Raw genomic sequence first — 19,974 nt, 5'->3', positions numbered from 1 at the left:
CAGCCGCCTGCTCCCAGATAAAGGACGGCCCAGCTTCAGGTGTCTTCTCGCAGCTCCTGGGGCAGTGCTGCCTGCCCTCCCCTCCACAGGGCCTGCCAGGCAAGCTCTTCTGCCACCAGGAGTGGGAAGATGGGAGTGGGCATGAGCGCGGTGGGCTGGGTGTGGGGCGGCAGCCCTCCTACAGGGGAGAAGGAACTTTATGATCTGCGTGCACAGGAAGGTGAGCTGTCGCACTGGGGTTTCAGGGTGCCTCCCCCCAGTCAAGCTGGCCAGTGGGGCTGCTGATGCCCACCAGGCTCAGGGGGCCTGCATGCTCTGGATGGGTCACACTGTGCTAGGTAGAAATCCCAGCCCAGGGCCCTTCAGCTGGAAAATCAGCACCTACTGGATAACATCAAGGCTGTGCCTGGTGGCCGGTGCCTCAGAAATGGGAGCCCTAAGAGGACAAGGGAATGTACTTTCCCACCTGCTCTCATGGAGATTAGGACCCCAAGAGGCCGGGCGGGTCCTGACTCCCTGGGATCTGAGAGGATGGAGGTGCTGCTTGGGGGGCGCTCAGGGGCCAGGCTAAGCATGATTGGAGATGCCTGACTGCGAAGGCCTCAGAGGCTTTACAGGGAAAAAAATCCAACTCCTCCCTAGGCCCTCTGGATGTTCTCTCGTGAAGGGGGTGAGTTTCATGAGGCCTCCTAGGGACCTGTGCATCTTTAGAAGAAAGCCCCTGAACTTGCCCTAGGCAAGGCCTGGAACTTTGCTGAACCTCAGTTTCCATATCTATGAAATGGTAGCAATTCCATCTGGTCAGCACACAGCACCCCTTGGCTGAGCCACTGACCCTTCTGAAACCTAAGCCAGATCCCACTTTTTAATTTCCACTCTCCTGACTATTACCCATTTGGGTAACTCTTAGTATAACACTTATTCACTGAATGTGTACTGAACTCCTTCTAGTACCAGGTGCTGGGGACTCCGAGATGAACATAAGTACTAGCCCTCAAGCAGAAGAGGCAAACGGACTAGAACACAGGCACACAGAACCCAGGACGAAGGGTCCATGGGTGGATCAGCTTGGAATCCATGAATGGGGAGAGGGAGTGGGCACCGGACCTTGTCTGGGGATGGGGGTCTTTAGGACCACCTTCCTGGAGTTGTTCTAAAGAACTAAAGGTTGTTCTTTTACAACTTTTATGAATGTTGTTCCTATCATAGCCCACATTCTGCATGGAGAATTTAGAAATCTATAGAAGTGGTTGCATTTTGAAGGATGGGTGGAGGGTCTTGCATCCCATTTGCAACCATTCATCCCCGTTCAGCTCCTTTTCCTCCCCGGGCCTCAGTTTTCCTGCTCTTGCACCTCTTGGAAGCCTGTGCCCCCGCCGGTTCCATTGTCATCTGTCCGAGAGAGCCTTCTGAGGATTCTGGAAGCTGAGGTCTTCATCAGCTGCCATTGACAGAGTCAAACTGTGAAGATAACACCTCTCATCTGACAGATGAAGTGAGATTGTGACGGACGAGGCTAAACTGCAGAGCTGCTCGCTGACACCAGGACTACTGTAGGGGGAGCCGGGGAGCAGGTGGGGGGCAAGACACAAAGAGCCTGGCGCCTTGGAGGTTGTCTGTCATCACACCCTCGCCACCCCCGCCAATTAACGACCTTAGGCCCCACCCTGCCCTACATGTGGCCCAGGGCTGTGTGAGGGTCACTGGAGAAATCTGGGTGTGGGCACCGAACACTTACAGGAGGGAGGCACTATGACCAAGAAACCTCACCTGGGCCTGCTGAAGCTTTGCTCTCTGGGGCAAACGCCCAACCCTGGATTCACAGAAGGGACTGAGCTGCAGAACTGGGGCAAGTGTAAATCGCACACTAGACCTTTTCATGATTGGCTTTTGCTCCTTACTGATAAACCTCTCTTGTGGAGTAGTTTGAGAGGCAAGCGGAGGTGAGAAGGAAGTTCCTAGGGAGAGAGGAGAGATTAAGGAGAAAAATGTCCTTCGCTCCCGACGTTCGTACACACACACACACACACTTAAATTACAGTGTCCTGGGCAAACACGCCAAGCGGGACACACGTCTGAAGCCCCCTCCTGGAGGCCCCGCGGAACGGGGGCCCGGTGGAAAACCTTGGGGAGCAATGGCTCTTGAGGTCCCTGTGGCCACTCGGGCCCTGGGGCTGAGCCGAGCTTGGGCTGCTGCTTTGTGCGCCGTTTCCACCTCCGACCCGCCTCGGAGCATCACCCATCTGGCCTGGCGGGGAAGTTGAAAGATGCAAGGATGCGAAAACGGAGGCTTGGGTGCGAGCGGCGATTTGCGGGGTCACACAGGAGAGCACGTGGCGATGCGGGAACGTCTCGCGGGCGCGCCCCGCCTTGCTGCTCCTAGAAGGGGACGGCGAGCGGGGTGCGGGGCCCCGGAACGCGGCGGCGGCGCAGCCCCCCTGGCGTTGCCAGGCGCACGGTTGCCGGGTAACCCGTGCTGTTGACCGTGTGTCCAGAGCGCCCGGGCTCGCTGCGCGCTCGCCGCCCCCACCATGGCCTCCCGCGGCGCGGGCACCCTACTGACCGAGTTCAACGCCGCCTACGTGGCCCCCGGCCTCATGCCCGGGTAAGACCGCCGCACACCAGGCCCCTCCTGAACCTGGGGGGTCAGAGCCCCTGCGGGCGGTCTCTCCCCTCCTCCCTCCACAAAACCCTCCACCGGCCTCGAAACTCCGCCCTTTGGGGGCTGAACGAGCCCGGGGCGCCACGTTTTCACTTGGCGAGGTGGCCTCCCCAGGGGTTTGCGCTCTCAGAGCAGGCAGTGGCTGGGCGCGGCGGGGGCTCTCCAGGTGCCCTTCGGTAGGAAGTCGGTACCTAGCGAGCGCGGAGCCCGCCGGGCCGGGATAACCGTGGTTGGGGTCCGGGTCAGGGGGAGGAGGGGGAGACGACGTGTGGGGTGGGTGTTTGGAGACGCCGGGCAGGAACAAGAGGGTGAGGAGTCCCCGAGAAGGGGGCGGGCTCTTCGGCCCCCACCACAGTGCGGGCACGCAGGATTCCTGCAACATGAATTACTTGTTGGTTGAAGGAGCGAAGGCGACCGGGTGGGCACCCGGGAGCGGGGCTCGAAGAATCTGACAAGGCGGGACCGGCAGTAACGTTTAGTGGCGTGCGCTACCCACCGGATCGCCTCGTCGGTTCTCCCACTGATCTCACTTAATCCTCACAGGATGCTGCCTTTGAAAGCTTCCCAGCCCCCAGACCTGCCCTGCCTTTAGCATTTTCGGATGCAGGGCAAAACCTACATTTCCTTTCTCTGGATGTTTTCACACTCCAGACAGCTAAGGTGCAAGTCCGACCGCTCCCTTCCATTCTTTGGTCCTTTTCCTCAAAGTGTCTGAGATTTCCACTCCCAACCTCCTCTTCCAGGGTGTGAGATTGTCTTCTCTCTCCTACTAGTCAACATGGGCATTGAGGATGGGGGCTGGATTCTGAGAAGCCGCCTGCACAGCACCTGCACATCTGTATTGAAAGAATGAATGAAATTAATGTCTTGAGAGTTTTGCAGGCAGGATCTCCATGTGGGTGGAAAAACACATGCTCTGTTCTGCAAACTAAACAGACTGCAAAACAAAGAAAAGGTCTCACTGTATATTTTGTGTGATGTTTGCGTTGTCTTGAAGCAGAATAAGGCTGACATAGAGGAGCTCTGATATTAAAATAATTTCTGCACACAGAGGTAGTACAGTAAGTTGGGGCAGGTTCCGTAGCTTTAATCCAGCCCCTCTGTGGACAGGGCCTTTCCTGGGCCTTAGAGGGCTCAAAAGCTGCTTCGGTTCCCATCAGACAAAGCTGATTTACCAGGTCACAGTTGTTTCCTGAAGTCAAGCCAGGTGTGTTAGAGAAGATGACTAAGGATTTTCCTATTAATTCTTTCAATCGTTTAGGCATTCCGTTGATAAAGATGTGTTGAGTGCTTGGGATGGGCCAGGTGTTGGGTTAAGACAAACAAGTCGGGGGCTGCCCTGGAGGGGTTCCCAGTCTGGTGTAAATACATAAGGTTGAGCTCAACACCATCTCTGCAGCCTTGGATAGTGGTGTTCACACCACACTCTGGGTGTTTATCATGAAATTTGATTTCATACATTGCTATATTTTTGTCTTAAGCCCACCTCAGTCTCCGTTGGAACCTAACCCTCCCCCACGGCTCCCCCACTCTGTCCCAGGTTGCGGGGAGGGAAGCTGCATGTTTCAGAAGCAATCCCAGGATACTTCTCTATCCACGCCACTCGTCTGCAGTTCCCTTGAGTGCCCTGTCCTCTGACTGATCTAGAAATTGTGATAACAAGTGAATCATAAATAAGGTTCCAAGCGTGGATGGGCTAGTTTGAGCAGCTGAGCCCTTATGTGTTACTTTCTTGGCTGGATCTTTCTGGGAGGGATGTGCTTTCCCTAAAGATTCTCATCAACAAGGAATGAATTGAGTTGTCTTATGTGTCTAAATGCTACCTTATTGGCAATTTTGTTAACGTAATGAAAGAATCCAAGATTCCCTGCCACACTTGGGTAATTATTATTTTGTATGTATTTTCAAAGATGAATCACAGGATTTTAAGTGCAACCAGTCTCTTCTGACATTCAGATCGTCCTCCTTACCAGTTTTATTCATAGAGGCAGAAAATCTTGCAGTGGTGAGGACCTCGGAAACTAGGTAGTCCAGCCCCACCACCACCTCCTGTTCCAGACGTGGTCACTGAGGTCTGGGGGATGGGGACTTGCCTGAGCCTCAGGCTGGTGATGGAAGAGCTGGGCTGGAACCAGGTCCCTGATGCCCTGTAGTAGCACTGTGAACCCCCATGTATAAGCACCTATTATATGCCAGGCACTGAGCTGGGCTTTTTACAAACTTAAAAAAAAAAAAATCTTCACAACAACCCAGGTGTCAACCCACATGCAAAACTGCCCAAGGTCTTTCATCAGGTTGCCCAGCCAGGTCTCTGTGACTTCAACACCCTGCTCTCTCCAACTGCTAGCAATCATCATCAGTTAGATCTCTACAGTGTTCAAGGCCTGATTCTGGGTACTGAGGGGAACAAGATGCTGGTCCTCAGACAAGGACGCTCCACCTCCTCCCTTGCTGCTCTGGGCAGTGCAGCCCTCAGACATTTTGCCACTTTCTGGCCCGTGTGCCCTCCCTGCAGTGAGCAGGGAGCTCTCGGGTCAGAGATCCTGGGGTTGTAAGGCTTTTAGAGGGATGAGACTGGCTCAGTGACACTCTGTGCTTCCTGCCCGCAGGTCAGATCTAGGTGGTACCCATTCCTTTGCTCTCTGCCTCCCACCACACCTCAACGGGCTCCCAGTCCGAGCACTTGACCTGCCCATGCATCCTGGGGTACAAAACAAAGGCCGTCTGCCCAGGAGGATGTAGGAGGCCCAAGTGCCCACATAGCTACCTGATGCCACTCACACAGTCCTGAGGAACTGGGGAGCCTTCCTAAGAATGGGGGATGAGGGGCTCCGGCAACCTGGGCTTTGTAACAGGGACCGTCCTTCTCTGCAGAAGAATCATAAGCCCATAGAGCTGTGCCCCCATTTGTCAGTTCAATTCAGCAAATACTTGCAGAGCATCTACTGGGTGCCAGGGATGCAAGTATGAGTAGAACACAGCCCTCTCTCCCCGTGGAGTTGACAGTTCAGAAAGGAAGAATATACTAGGGCCCAGGTAATTACAACACAGCAGAATGTGAACTGAGACATAAGAGAGGCACAAAGATCGAAGACAGTTCAATGGCAGGGACAGGCATGGTCTATGGGTGGGTTGGAAGAGGCTCGATGGGAAAGGGGGTGTATGAAATGTACCTTGAAGGATGGAGAAGATCACAATTTGGGGAGAGGAGGAAGCATCTTCTGGACGGAGGGGATGGCATGGGGAAAGGCATGGGGTGGAGGTACCAGCAGAATATGCTTTGAAAGCAACAAATGGCCTTTTTGCCTGGAGTGGCAAAGCTGATGTTACCGAACCAAACTTGGGTCTGCTTGCCTGCGCACAGTAAAACCAATCCATTGACCTGGGTTGCTGTGAAGGAAAGTGCCGCGTTTATTGCAGGGCACCAAGAAAGGAGTCCAAGTAGCTAGTGCTCAAAAACCTCCCAACTCCCCAAAGGCTTTCAGGCAAAGATTTTTAAAGATAGGGTGAGGGAGGGGGTTTGTGGGGTGTGTGATCTGCTCGTGGACATTCTTCTGATTGGTTGGTGGTGAGGTAATCAGGAGTTACCATCATCAACCTTCTGGTTCCAGCCAGTCTGGGGTCTCTGTCCTTGTGGGCAGCAGGCAATTAACTTCTTCCGCCTGTTGGGGGTGGGGTCAGTATCTGCAAAATGGCTCAAAGGACATGGCTCAGAATATTATCTATAGTCCTTGCGGAGGAACTAGAGGTCCTTGACTTTGTTTAATGGCTGAACTATTACTATTTCGTCTTGCTTGACTGTTTTCCTGTCTTTCTGCATTTTCTCATGTCTCTGATTAAATTTATTCTTTGGAACTCTGGGAAGGCCTGGGAGGCTGAAGTTCTTCTACAGACGAGAGGCAGGCGGAAGACACGGTTGGGGATTCTGTCCCTGGAAAGCCCCGTAGGGTCCTGCTCAGTTACACTGGGACACGGAAGTGGGTGATAAGACTGGAAAGACCTCTCACGGGGGCCCACGTCAAGCAGGGCCTTGAGCACCTGGCCCAGTTTGTTCTTAATTTCCCAGGTGCTGGGGAGCCCTTGAAGGTTGTTGCCCAAGGGAGGGGCCTGATCAGAACCGTACTCAGCAGGAAGTGTGTGGAGACGAGGGTGCCCTTGGAATGAGAGCAGGCTGCACAGTAACAAGTTAATTAGTTAATAAGCTGCTCATGGGATCCCTGATGGCGAACGGTAATTAATCTGAATGTTAGCTGGGGGACCAAGCAGTGCTATTAAGAGGCGGGGAGGGATGGCTCCCTGTGTGCCCAGTAACCTCAGGGGACTGTGACGGCGGACCGGGCTGAGCACCTTCTCCAAGCTTGTGTGGTGCGCAGGTGGGTGAGGGGCAGGGATGGATGAAGGGGTCGAGGAGGAGGAGGTGTGAGGGTCTGTAGGGCCCATCCGATGCCCCATCGTGAAACATGCCGTTCCCCTCTGTCCTCTCCACCATGGCGTGCCACACGCCCAACAAAAACAGGGCTCTACCATGGAACCGCACTGTCACGCTCACAGCTCGCAAATGCAAGTGCGTGCAGGGACATAGACCTACTAGTCAAGGTGTGCCCGCTGAGGGCTAAATAAATATGACCATGTGCGTGGGCACGCGTGCGCGCGCACACACACACACGTGCGCATGTGCACGGGCCCCGCCCTCAGCAAGAGGGGCTGAATGGAATCCAGAACCCACGCAGAACCTTAGGAGGATTGCGGAGGAGAGGGCTTCTCTTCTATTGGGATGCAAATATCTTGGCATTCAGAGAAGGTGGGAAAGCAGGCAGCAGAGGAGGAGTGTGGCGGAGAGCCTGGGGGTGGCAAAGACAAGAATCACGATGACATGTCACTTTTCTACAGCTCCTTTCTTTGAGGTGTGCAGACGCCCCTATGGGTGGGGCGCTCTGGGCCCGCATGCTCGTCAGACAGGAGCCCAGCGTTCCAGGTAATGGTGCCCCCGGCTTCTGGACTTGAGCCTCCTTCAGTGAACATTACTGAGCACTTGTCATGTGTCAGGGGCTGTGTAGGTTTTGAGGATAAAAGAGAACGCTCATTAGCAGAGGAGCTGAGCTAACGTGGATCTCGGTGTCGATGAAGGATCATAATCCTGCTGTGAGGCAGAGACGCTGGGCAGAGGGTGGGTGGCCAGGGAAGGCGACAGGGAGCCTGGCTCTGTGAGTGAGGGCGAGATGCCCCAGGAGGCAGGAGGAGATGCAGGCGGAGGAAACGTGTGTGAAGGCTTGGAGAGCACGTGGGGCCCCAGGGATGTGAGTAACACTTCTGGGGCATCGGGCGCCCATGGGGAAGTGAAAAGAGAGGTGAGCCATGGTGATCAGATGATGAAAGGTCACTCTGGCATCAGTGTGGACGACAGGCTGCAGGGGTGACACTTGGTCTAGGGGACTAGCTCAGAGATCTGAGGCTGTCCAGGTGAGCAAGAGGAGGGCTGGTAGCCATGGGATGGAGGAGGGCAGTGGGAAAGTCACTAAGGAGGGAGCAAAAGCAGGACTTAGGGAGAGGTTGGATGTGACGGTTGGCAGGGTGATGCCCGGTTTCTGGTGGATTCTGGTGGATTCTGGTAGGTGAGGTGGTGTTAGCCAGGACAGGGATGTCCAGGAGGAGCAGCTGGCTGTCTTCAGTTGTGCTGAGTCTGGGGGCCCTGGGCAAGCCCTCGGTGGACAGCCGGGTGTGTGGCTCTGTAGCCGGGAGAAGGGTCAGAGCTGGAGACACCGATCTGGGTGTCCTCGGTGTTGGAACTCTAACGTGGATGAGCTCTCCCGGAGGGAGTGGGTCCCTGAAGAGAGAAGAGGACCCTGGGGCAACACCAGCACCTAGAAGATGAGCAGGGGAAGAGAGCCAGACTCCAGTCCGTCCTCCTCCACACTGAGGTTTTCCTCAAAGCCTCCCCTGATGGAGACCCCTTCATGGAGCTCCACCAGTACTCTCCCCACCCGACCTTCATGGGAATGGGCCTTCCCTCCTCGTGTTTAATAGCATTAGAGCCTTGACTGCTGGCACCATTCCTGCACATACACACCAGGACTCAATAAATACTGAATGAGGGGGAGGCGGGAGGAAGGAGGGCTGAGCGATGCAGGCTTTTGTATTCTCGACACCTAGCATCGCACCGGCACACAATGGGTTCCCAATAAAGTAACTCTTAATGCCATCTGACTCTCTTAAAAAGTATTACCTGTGCAGGTAAAGAAGAACGCAACAAATCACCCCAAATCCAAACACCTGGAATTAACCTAAAAATCATTTTAGATTTCTTTTTATGTGTATATTCAGATAAAAGACTAAATGGATGGGTGGATGGATCGATGGACAGAAAGATAAGAGAGCAATTTTATAAAAATATGATCTTACCATACTTACTATTTTAAAATGAAAAGCATGAAATTTAATGTTACTCAAACTTAACTGAAGAGAAAGATACTGAAGTAAAATGGAAGAACAGATTTTAGATAAATGCTAATTCATCATAAGAGATCTCCGTTTCTAAGAGTTCCCTCTGACGGAGAGAGGGAGAGAGAATAAGCACCGTTAAGGGGTTAATTACATTGTGTTATTTTCACCAACGTGTTTCAATTTTAGATGCCACTGATTGACTATGCTTTAGAAATTCTAAGTGCACGCCCGTCTCCCCTCCACCCACCCCCCAACTTTTGTTGCTTAAATTATTTTTTCCTTTGACAGGTTTTATAACATTTACATTCTTTTCTGCAGCCAGCCTTCACCTAGTAGCTATTCTTGGTTCTCTGCACTTAAATAGATGTGAAGTAACCACCAGTCATTCTTACAGAGGTTCTACATTCCTGAGTATTTTTTTTCTTTTGAATCATCTCTTAGTTGGCAGGATTTCATCATTGAACACTGCTTTCAAGAAGAGCTTTGGGTGCTTTATTGCCTGAGTTCTTTCATACAGCTGCCTTTATACCTGGATGACTGGCCAGTTTGATACTCTTGGGTCATGCTCTTTTCTGTGCAGAGTGCTGTAGACGGTTGTTTAGTTTTCATTCTGTTGCTTCATTTTCTCTGTGTTGGAGTTTGGCAACACCTGGTGACTGGCACCTCTTTCATCCCCTGCGTTCTGAACCACTTGAGAAAGAAGATAAAAGAGGGAAAGCTGGCGTTGGAGAATGGGGCTGACGCTGAACCCGGATGAGATGGCCAGGCTGGGCTGGGGCAGGCTTTCCTCCTGAAGGGCAGAGTGGGTCCCCCAAAACAGGGCATGGAGGAGCAGGGTGGGCTTCCTTGCTTCCAAGCAAAAGAGGCAGGGAGAGTGGGCTTCACCCCCCCAGGTAGATGTTCCTCCACTTCTAATGTGGAAGAACAAGTGAGGGCTGGAGACGGCTGGTGGACAGTTCCCTCCACACGGAACGACTCATAGCGATGAAGGAGGAAGCACCTCCCAACTGCTTGTCTTTGACTTCTTGATGATGGCACTGCTATTTTTATGACGTTTCATACACAGCACAAAGAACTTTCAGGGACTCTGCCTCTTTGTCTTAGGTGATGCTTCTTCCAAATGAGTTTCTTCATCAGTGCGAATGTTGCAGAGAGGGAGTGTGGGCCAAGGATGTGGGATTTGGCGACTGGATGATCTTATATGACCTTCATGAAAAAGCACAAGCACACATTCAAGTGACGGGTCAGAAGGAAAGCATAGGAATAGAAGAAATGAAGGTAGAAATTTGTATAGAGGATTCCTTGGAGAAATTTGGAAATAAAGGAAGAGAAAGGGTTGTAGAAAGCAGCAAGGCCAAGTGTGGAATTTTGCGATCTAGGAAAAACTTTGAATGTTTGTGGACAGAGGAGAAGACAGTAGGGGAGCAGGAGAGAGCCTAGATGGGGTGGGAGGGGGGACAGAGGCTGAGAGACAGGGACGGACGGATGGGGGAGTGAGGCCTTGGTGAGGCAGGAGAGGGTGCTGCAGCCCAGGAGGGGGAAGGCCATGGCAAAGAAGAGGACTCCGTCCTGAAAGCGGCCCACAGGCTCACAGGCTCACAGGCACTCACCAACCCCACCATCTTTCGAGGACAGGAGACGTGGCCGCCAGCAAGGAACTCAGGAGGGGCCAACAGGAAGGGGCACTGAGGCAGGAGGGAGAGGGTTAGGACCACCAGGGTCACGGCACCCAGGGCAGAAAGAAGCCAAGGGATGAGAGAGGTGAGGCTGGAGAAAGGCCTGAGTCCAGTGGAGGGTCTCTCCCCTCTGCTGCCCACTCCGCAGCCCCGTCGCTCACTGCTCTGGCCCCGGGCCAGCCTCGAATGCTGCAGGATCGCAGGAAGGTAGAGCTGCGGAGGGAGGGTAGGACCAGGAACCGGGGAAGGACTCCTTCTATTCTGCCTACAGTGGAAAGCCATTGGAAGGTGCGTCAGTAATCACGGTGCTTAACTTTCTCGCCTTTCATCCAAAGATGAAATCATGCATTTCTTTCTAACTCTAGGCCAACACGCATTCTACCTGTGAGGAGCCTGAGGCCCAGGGCAGCCCTCAGAGGTAATACTGAAGCACGTCTTCAAGGGCCTCACCGTGCTTTGGCCTCTGGTGCAGGACGAGTGGCCTGGCCGGCTCCCTGCACTTTCCGGGGCTTCCCTGGGAATGTTTTCATGTCGGGGAGGGAGCTCAACCGGGAGGTAGTCAGATGTCAAGCCTTGCAGTGGGGTGGTCTCAGGAGATGCATTGGAGGGCCCTGGAGCATGGCCACCGGCTTCCAGTGTCTGTGTCTGTAGGTCCCACCGTAACGTCACTGGTACTGTTGGCACACCAGCTACTCACCTCGTCATTTGTTTAATAGACATTTCCTGCCCACAGACCATGTGCCTGACCCGGTTTGGAGAACTGGGGATCAGACATGAGTAAGATGTGATCAAACTCTGCCCTTGAGAAGCTCCCAGTCTAGCAGGGAGACAAGATGTATGCAGACAGTAGCAGGACAGGGTGAGATGCAGCTGGTGGAAGGGGTTTAGGGCACAGAGAGAACAGAGAGTGGGACCCACCTAGACCTAGAAGAGGTGGCAAGGAAAGGCTTCTTCAAAGAAGTGACATTTAGGCAAGTCTTAAAGGACCTTTTAGTACTGGGAGGCAAGGGGCAGGGGATGGGGTGGTGGTGGACAGGTTTGTCATTCCTGATGGCAGAAGGCACAGGGCAAGACCCCAGTGGGGAGAGTGAGGGTAAAGGCAGGGTGGGGGGCAGGAAGAGCCATTACACACAGGAACTACAATGGCTGTTTGCAACCGGGATGTAGGGTAACTGATGAGGCAGAGACAGAGGCAAGGGTCAGGTCACTGACAGCCTTGCCTGCCACGCTAAGGAGCTGACTTCAGAAAGTTCAGTCTGGTTGAAGTGTGGAAAATGGGCTGGAGGTGCGAGTGCAGACAGGAGAACAGGGAGGAGGCTGCAGCCGCGGTCCAGGTGAAAGGCAATGGAGCTTGAGCTCAGGTGGCGGGGATGTAGCTGCAGGGCTTGGTGGCTGATGGGACGTGAGGGATGAAGCTGGGGGAGATGGATGCCCGCTCTGCCTTGGACATCACGGAGTGCTCTTCACGGAGGTGGGACTAGACTGTTGGGGAAGGTGGAGGTGGGAGGTGAGGCCTGGGGGACATCCCAGGGAGATGAGTAGTGTGCAGCTGTACACAGGAGTCTGAAGCTTGGAGGGAACTTCTGAGCTGGAGCTGGAGACCAGGGGTCCTGCACACACAGGTGAAGGTTAAGGCCACGGCATGGAGGCCATCACCAGGAAGACTGGGTGGGCCCTGGACAGACCCCAGAGGAAGTGGGCAGAGAGGGAACATGATGAGAAGGAGATTGAGAAAGGAAGAACAGAGGTGTTGGTGAAAACCAACAGCGAACAAGAGAGCAGCGTAATAGAAACCACGAGTGATATTTCAAGAAGAGAGCGGTCCACAGTGTCCAGCGCTGCAGGAGGGCCACTGGTGACCTCGGCAAGAGTGACCTCAGTGGCAACATGGGGGCAGGGCCAGGTTTCAGAGGGGGGGAGCCCAGGGGAGGCTGTGCTGACTGGGGAGCTTTGATCTCTTATTTGCCAGAAGTCTGATTCCCATGCTCTCTGATGTCACCGACTCGCCCCTCCTCTCCCCTCCCTTTCCCCAAACAAGTCTTGGTTCTCTCTGTGTGAGTCTCACTTAACCAGGGGTCTTGAGCTGTGTCTTCTATGCTCTCTGTGTCCCCAAGCATCTCTGCTCGCCCTGCCCTTGTCCCTCCCACTAGCCCCCTTGGTCGCAGAGGGTGATGGAGCTCTGTATAAGGCTCTCAGAGCTCCAGAACCTGGGCGAGCTCTCCAGGCCGGCTGGGTGGCACCCGGTGAGGCTGTGGTGCCGGAAGCGAGGCTACACCAGAGTTGACACTCATCACATGCCCCCTGCCCCTTCACGGGATAACCGCAGAACGTCACAGCTGCAGGAGGCTTCCGCATCTTCAGGCCAACCCCTCCTTCAATGGAGGGCCATCAAGGGAGAGTGATTTGCCTGCAGCCTCGCTGAGGGGGTCAGGACTGGAACCCAGGTGTCCTGGCCCCTGTGTGAGCCTCTGGTCTGGAGAGATGACCTCTGTGGGGAGGCAGAGGCCCAGAGCCTCTTTCACTTGTCCTTCCCCAGGGGCTCGAGCTGGGCCGTGTACCTTAGGAAGCCTCTCAAGGCCCGGAGGTGACCAGCGGGGCCGCTGACCTCTCCCGCAATCTTGCAGGGCCTCTCGGAACTGGCCTACAGCCCATCACCCATCTCTCCCCCCTCCCCTGCTCTCTCAGGTACCAAGGCCATGTTCCTGGCGTGACCTTCTCCTTCGGCTCCCCCTACGGCACCACCACGCTCAAGTACCTCCAGGAGCAGCGCAACGCAGAGAAGAGCCACACTCCCTTCCGCACAGGCGGCCACTTCCCGGCCAGCTTGTTCCCAAACCCCAACCAGGTGCTGAGTGACCGCTCCCGCACCCGGGACCGCTGGCTGCATGCCCCCAGCTGCACCCGCTTCAACCTGGACAGTAGCCGCGCGGCCGAGCTCTCGCACTTCTACCAGGTGGGCGCCCCGGGCTGGGCTACTGCCACCTCTCTGCCCTCCCCCCGACGTCCCCTCTCCCCACACCGTGGGGAGGGAGTGACCGCTGGCGGCCAGGGGAGACTCTCAGCCTCCAGAGCACCTCTGTTTGCTTCCTCAGAGCCCCTGAGCCAGCAGGGAACCTGGTGAGTTTGGCCGGGGAGTGGGGAGGGGCTCAGCGCTCTGCTTCCCTGACCTCCCCCTACTCTGGGGGCTCCAGAGTGTTTCTCCCACTGGCGGGAGAGCTGGGAGCCTTTGGGGATGTTCCCGCCCTCACCTCCGCCCAGCAGCCTCTCCCACTGGGTGCTTGTTTACCTGCTTTCTGAGCAAAAGCCCTAAGATTCACCCCCAGGATGAGTCACACGCACTGAGGGCTGCTGAGCCCCACCCAGGTTCCAGCCCCAAGTCTACTCTCGATTGTACACCCGAATCCGGGTGCCCACCTGACACCACCTCCCTGCTCCACAGGCCCATTGAGGATGTGCTCGAGTCGGCCTCAGCCCCAGAGCAGACCCTAACTGCCCTCAGGGGAACAGAGGCGGATGGAGGGGGGGGCCTGCCCACACCCCTCCTTGTCCTTATCCTGCTCCTCGGGCTCAGAAAGCCTCCTCTGGATCCGTTCAGACGCATCCCAGCCAGCCACAGGCTCACGGGCGCTCACCCCACTCAGGGGAGGCCAGGGCTCCCTCTCCGCTGTGGTCCCCCTCGCTCCCTGGCAAGCATCCCTCCCAGCCTGATTTCAAGGGCACAGATGCCTCCAGGCCCCCAGGGTGGAGGACTGCATGAGAAGGCAGCTTCCCGGGAGAGATGACCGGGTCCACGCGGTCGGACTCCGAGGAGCTGTGGAACCGGGCTGTGCGCCTGGGACGTTCTTTACCTCCACCTTGGCTCACAGAGCACAACCTGCCCGGGAGGGAGGGAAAGGGACACACACACACACACACACACACACACACACACACACACACGCACACAGCTTACCTGTGCTACCTACTGAGCTGGGCTTCACATCCCCTACCTCTGCTGGTCCCCTGCCTTGTTTACTTGCCCTAGCAAAGCTGGCGTGGCGACAGGAGCTGAGGCTCAGGAGGACACCTAGCTGGGGACTCTTCTCTGAGGGCATTTGGGGAGACGGCCCCCACCCCCCTGCCCAGGTACAGCCAGGCAGGGGCTGCAGGGGCCCGAGGTCACTCCTGCACACTTACGACCTGTCATCTCTTCCTTGGTTGAGCTGTAGATGACGCAGCAGCATCGGGAGTACTATCAAGACAAGACGGGCATGGCGCCCCGGGTCCCCTACTTCGTGCTGCCTGTGAGGGAGTGGGAACGGTACCCCACCCCCACCGACCTGTGAGTTCCTGCCCTCTCCTCCTCCATACATTCAGCACACCGCCAGAGGGCACCTGCTCTTGCCAGGCATGCGGGCCCCCAGACTGAGAAATGAGTTAAGGCTTTACCCCACAATGCACAGGGTGACAGTTACAGAGCCAGGGGGTCAGGGTTTCAGCAGCCTCAGGAGGGATGCCAGGAACCTGAATGGGCGGAATCAGGAAGAGCATTTTCAGATGCCCTGGGAGTTTGGGAGCAAACCCCATAATCCTTGCTGGCCTGAGTCTGCAGGCTTCTCCCCTTGCAATGGCAGCCTTGCAGCTACACTCGTCCAAACGCCAGCACAGCCCCTCGGTGCAGCAAGGAGCTTCTGCCCTCTGGTGGACCCAGAGGGTACTACACAAAGCAGGGCTGTCTCCCCAGCCCCACCCCAGACTCCGAAAATGTTCTTTTAGGGATGTGAACATATTTTTCAAAGTCCAACTGTCCCTCTAACAAATGTGAAAGTTCCTCCCTGTCCGCCGTTTGCTGCTTTTATCCGGGAGAGCTTCTTCTCCCGGGGAAGGCCAGCTCTGCCCTGTGAGGTAATCAGGGCATGTGGTTTCCTCACTCTCCCTCCTGACACCCAGGCAGGGAGATCAGAAGTCTGTGCTGTGAGGTGTCCTGTGGAGTAGGGGGCATCGGGAGGTCAGTGGGCAGATCTTGGGTTTCCAACTCCATGCTGACCCATTGCTTGCCTCAAGAGCCCTGAGCCTTGCCATTGTTGTTATTGATAAAGCAGCAACCCTTTCCATAGAGTTTAATGATTTTTAAAAATTAATTAATTAATTAAATTGGAGTATAGTTGCTTTTTTTTTTTTTTAGTTAATTAATTAATTTATTTTTGGCTGTGTTGGGTCTTCGTTTCTGTGCGAGGGCTTTCTCTAGTTGCGGCGAGCGGGGGCCACTCTTCATCGCGGTGAGCGGGCCTCTCACTGTCGCGGCCTCTCTTGTTGCGGAGCACAGGCTTCAGACGCGCAGGCTCAGTAGTTGTGGTTCACGGGCCCAGTTGCTCCGCGGCATGTGGGATCTTCCCAGACCAGGGCTCGAACCCGTGTCCCCTGCATTGGCAGGCAGATTCTCAACCACTGCGCCACCAGGGAAGCCCGAGTTTAATGATTTTTAAAGATACAATTTAACATCCTCTATAGGTTTTTCTGTGCAGGACAGATGGGCCCATTTTCTAAATACGGAAACTGAGACTCCACAATGGCCTCGGGAACTTGTGCCATGGCGAGTCTGGTTGAAGGCAGAACTGGAGAGAACCCAGATCTCCCAACGCCAACTCTAGGATTCTAGGTTGGCCATCTCCACCCTTGGAGTGGCTCTGAGTCAGTCCATCCCTGGAGACAGTGCAGGGCCTCGTGTGGGGACAAGTCTCCCCTTGAGACCTCTCCAGGCAGGATCTGCATCTCCTGCAGCTGTGGGACCCCAGGACGCCCAGCTCTGTTCCTTCTCCAAACTGCCTGGCAGCCCGTGCTGCTGCTGACAGCTTCACATCTAACACAGAGGACCACCTAGGTGGTTGGGAGTAAGAGGGTCAGTGTCTGCACTCAGCCTTTACCCTGATCATCTCTGTGGCCCGGGGAAAGTCCCTGTCCTTCCCTGAGGTCCACTGCCATCACTGTCATCATCACCATCACCATCACCATTATCACCATCACCATCACCATTATCACCATCACCATCAACATCACCATTATCACCATCACCATCAACATCACCAATCACCACCACCATCACCATCATCATCAGTAGCAGCAGCACATTTCTTATAACACTTGTTGAGTGTTTGCTCCTCGTTCAGCATTATGTTAAGTGCTTTGTACGCATTACTTCATCTACTCCTCAAAACAGAGCTAGGAGGGAGGTACCGACATTAGTCCATTTTTACATGTGTACACTTCTAGCAGGAATTGGGCCAGAATCCATCCCAGCTTCCTGACACCTATGTCCTTGCTCTTAACCACTGTACCGCTGTGCAAACACAAGTCATTCTGACCTCGAGTGCAGGGTGACTTACCAGGTGTCAAGCTGACGAGCAGCCAGCAGGGTCGTCAGCAGCACGGGCTGGGAAATGGGCCTTTTTCACCCTCCCTATCTGGTTCATTGCATAACACTAGCTCCATCCTCACCCCCAGGCCTCCTCTGGGCCCGAAGAAGAAGTGGCACCTTTTAAGAGTATCCCCTGAGAACCTGAGGACCTACCAGACATTCCCATCAGGGAAGAGGGTCTCCGCACAGGAGCGACAGATGCGGGACTGCTACTTTGAGTTCAGAGCCTGATGCCTGAGAGCTGTGGCATCACCAGGTCGGCTTTTTGGAATAAAATCTTTATCCGTTACCCTCCCACGCTCCTCTCCTCTGAGCCCCAGGAGCACTTGGCCACAGCAGGACAGCACTGAGGGTCACACAGCACGGTGTCTGAGGGGCCTGTGGAATGCTCACCCCAGGTGTTAGAGCCAAGAAAAGGCGATGTCAGCACCCTGCTGGGCCCACACACCTCTCCCCTGAGGACTGTAGGGCTCCTGAGTCTCGGTGGCAGGTCACTCAGGCACAGAGATACCTCCCATCTGCTTCCACTGGGATAATCAAGGAAGTCCCATTATGCCACGTCTGAGAATGAGGGTGCAGTGGCCCTGGAATGCTTGCGCTGGTGTCAGATGCAAAGGGATTCCCACTTGAGCCTCGGCTCAGCATCATTTCATTCACACGATAGCCTGTGCGAGAGGGGGTGTTGCCCCCACTTTACTGATAAAGACACCAAGGCTCAGAGGTGGAAAGAATTGTCCAACCTCATGCAGCTGAGAAGTGGCACAGTCAGGATTCGAACTCAGGTCTTTCTGACTCCCGAGCTCTGCTATCTCCACCACACACTCTGCTTGTGGCCCATGTGGGGTGGGGATGACGCAGATCCCGGAGGGCCCTGTGGTGCCTGAGAGGTGAAACCACTTTCTGCATTCTGCCCAGACTGGCAGGGACAGTCTGACTTGGGACCTACCCCCTGGGACTATTTCTAGAAGGGGACAGGAGGGAAGGGACCCGAGACTAAGACACTCTTCAAGGCATCACTGTGCATCAGGGACCTTTACGCCAGAGTGGACACTGGGTTCCTAGGTCACATCTGGAGGTGGCCTGGGAGGGTCAGGGTCTGGGGGCCGCTGCTTCCCACCTCCTGGGAGGCCTCCTGTCTGTGGGACAGGGCACAGGATGTGGGGGACAGCCCCTTTGGAGACAGGATCTAGAATGGGAACCTTGGGTCAGGTGTGTACCCATTCCATAGGAATTCTCCAACATTCCAGCACCTCCTGGATTTGATCAAGGGACTCCATCAAGAAAGGGCTCTTATTTCCCCTAAATGGGTGAAATGGGCTCTTATTTCCCCTACAGGCAAGGCAACCGCAGCAGGTTCAAGTACACGGGAGGGTGAAATAGACCTTCCCCGTGAGCCAGCATTTAGACACCTCCTCCGCTGAGGATAGGGTAAACAAGAAAAAACATGTGCCCGTCAGGTAGGCATCTGACAGCTTTCAGAGACCCCCTAAGGGGCCTCTCCTGTGTGCCAGACCAGCTGGGCCCCAAAGAGCCCCTGTGGTGGCCAAATTCATTCCAGGGCTTGGCTGAGTAGCAAAGCAAATAAACCCTGATCGCTGGTCACACACTGTCGCGTCCCGAGGGTGCAGGGGTGCCGAGTAGGGCCAAGATGTCTTGGGAAGCCAGGCGCCACTTGGAAAGACTGCTCAGCGCGTAGCTCTGTACGGCCTGCACCCGAGAGGCGAGAAGAGAGGCTGGGCGGAGGCTCCAGGGAAGGGAGGGAAGGACGTGTATTTTCCTGGTGAAATTCATCCCATTTGGCCTGGTCCCTGCTGTGACATGTGTTGGCCTCAAAAGGACTGGCCATCCCAGTCTTGGCATCACAGGCGAACTTAAGCCCTGGAATGAGCAGTTCTTAATAAAAAGTACTTCTATATGACCCTGCACTCAAAAAATGATGAACTGATGGAAAAAGGGAAAGGCTTTTCTTTTGCTTTATTGAATAAACAATATTCTAGAAGTGAAGGAGGGATGGGGACAAAGTCATTCTTCTCATCAGATTTCCCCCAGCGCCTGCGGGGGTTGAATTCCTAGTTCCAGGGGTCCCCCTCAAGGCCACCAGAGCAGGTATTTGGGGCCACATCAGCATCCCCAGGAGTGAATCCGAAAGGAGCTGAAAGAAAGAATTCCATTAGCCACCTCGAGCCTGCAGTTGTAAAGCCCCCTCTAATTTCTGGGTTCGCACTTCTTGTGTCCCTTTCTCTGAGTGATGGCCAGTTTGCAGCTCTCCCAAGCCAACTCAAAGCCTCCTTTGAGCAGCTTTAGAATGCAAAGGCTGTCAGAACCTTGTGGTACTGGAACCAGTGGAAAGAAATGGGAGAGATTCAAAGAAAAAACTCAAGGCAGACAAGATTCCAGCTCCAGTCATGTGCTGGGCTGTTATGGAGGAAGAGGAATTACCTCGGTTGGCGGGGGTGGTCCAAGTGTGGATCCTCTTTTAGAGAGTCTGCCCAGGCTAAGCCCTCTGGTAACCATGTTGGAATGGAGGGCCCCCTGCTCCGGCCAGGCGGTTGGAAGAGGGCTGGACACCTGCCTGGAGCTGGCCAATCAGATTCTCTGAGAATTTGGAGCCAGAGCTGAGAGACATTCACTGAGGGTCATTCAGAGCCAAATAGACATAAACTTGACCGCTGTGGAGGCCACATTTGGCCTCATGTCTGACAAAGCAGAGATTGATGGTTGCACATAAAGCAAAGTCCAGAGTTGCTGAGGACAGAGGCAGAGACTCTGGGCCCCTGACCAGGTGCTCTCTGCGGTCTAGC

General features: G+C 54.9%; 2 protein-coding genes across 3 annotated transcripts in view; one reads left to right on the top strand and one right to left on the bottom strand.

Annotated features, from left to right (window-relative positions):
• The first annotated feature begins 362 nt into the window (after positions 1-362).
• On the top strand, positions 363-19,177 carry CIMIP2C (ciliary microtubule inner protein 2C). Of its 2 annotated transcripts, XM_082428029.1 has the most exons (4): positions 368-2,605; positions 13,465-13,732; positions 14,988-15,100; positions 17,260-19,177. In XM_082428029.1, the coding sequence occupies exons 1-4, from the start codon at positions 2,532-2,534 to the stop codon at positions 17,402-17,404; spliced, it is 600 nt and encodes a 199-aa protein (XP_082284155.1). In that variant the 5' UTR covers positions 368-2,531; the 3' UTR covers positions 17,405-19,177. The 2 variants fall into 2 exon arrangements, with proteins under 2 accessions (XP_082284154.1, XP_082284155.1); XM_082428028.1 differs by lacking the exons at positions 14,988-15,100; positions 17,260-19,177 and adding an exon at positions 14,219-14,977 and having other exon boundaries at positions 363-2,605; positions 13,465-13,896.
• Positions 19,130-19,974, bottom strand: part of CIB4 (calcium and integrin binding family member 4) — a 47,545-nt gene continuing 46,700 nt past the window's right edge. The window contains exon 7 of the mRNA XM_082428036.1: positions 19,130-19,325. Coding sequence (XP_082284162.1) covers positions 19,295-19,325 — 31 coding nt within the window. The 3' untranslated portion in view covers positions 19,130-19,294. The remainder of the gene's footprint in view (positions 19,326-19,974) is intronic.

This window comes from Balaenoptera physalus (assembly GCF_965194825.1).
Source record: "Balaenoptera physalus genome assembly, chromosome: 15".
NCBI lineage: Eukaryota > Metazoa > Chordata > Mammalia > Artiodactyla > Balaenopteridae > Balaenoptera > Balaenoptera physalus.
This window is presented reverse-complemented; position numbering and strand designations above follow the sequence as displayed.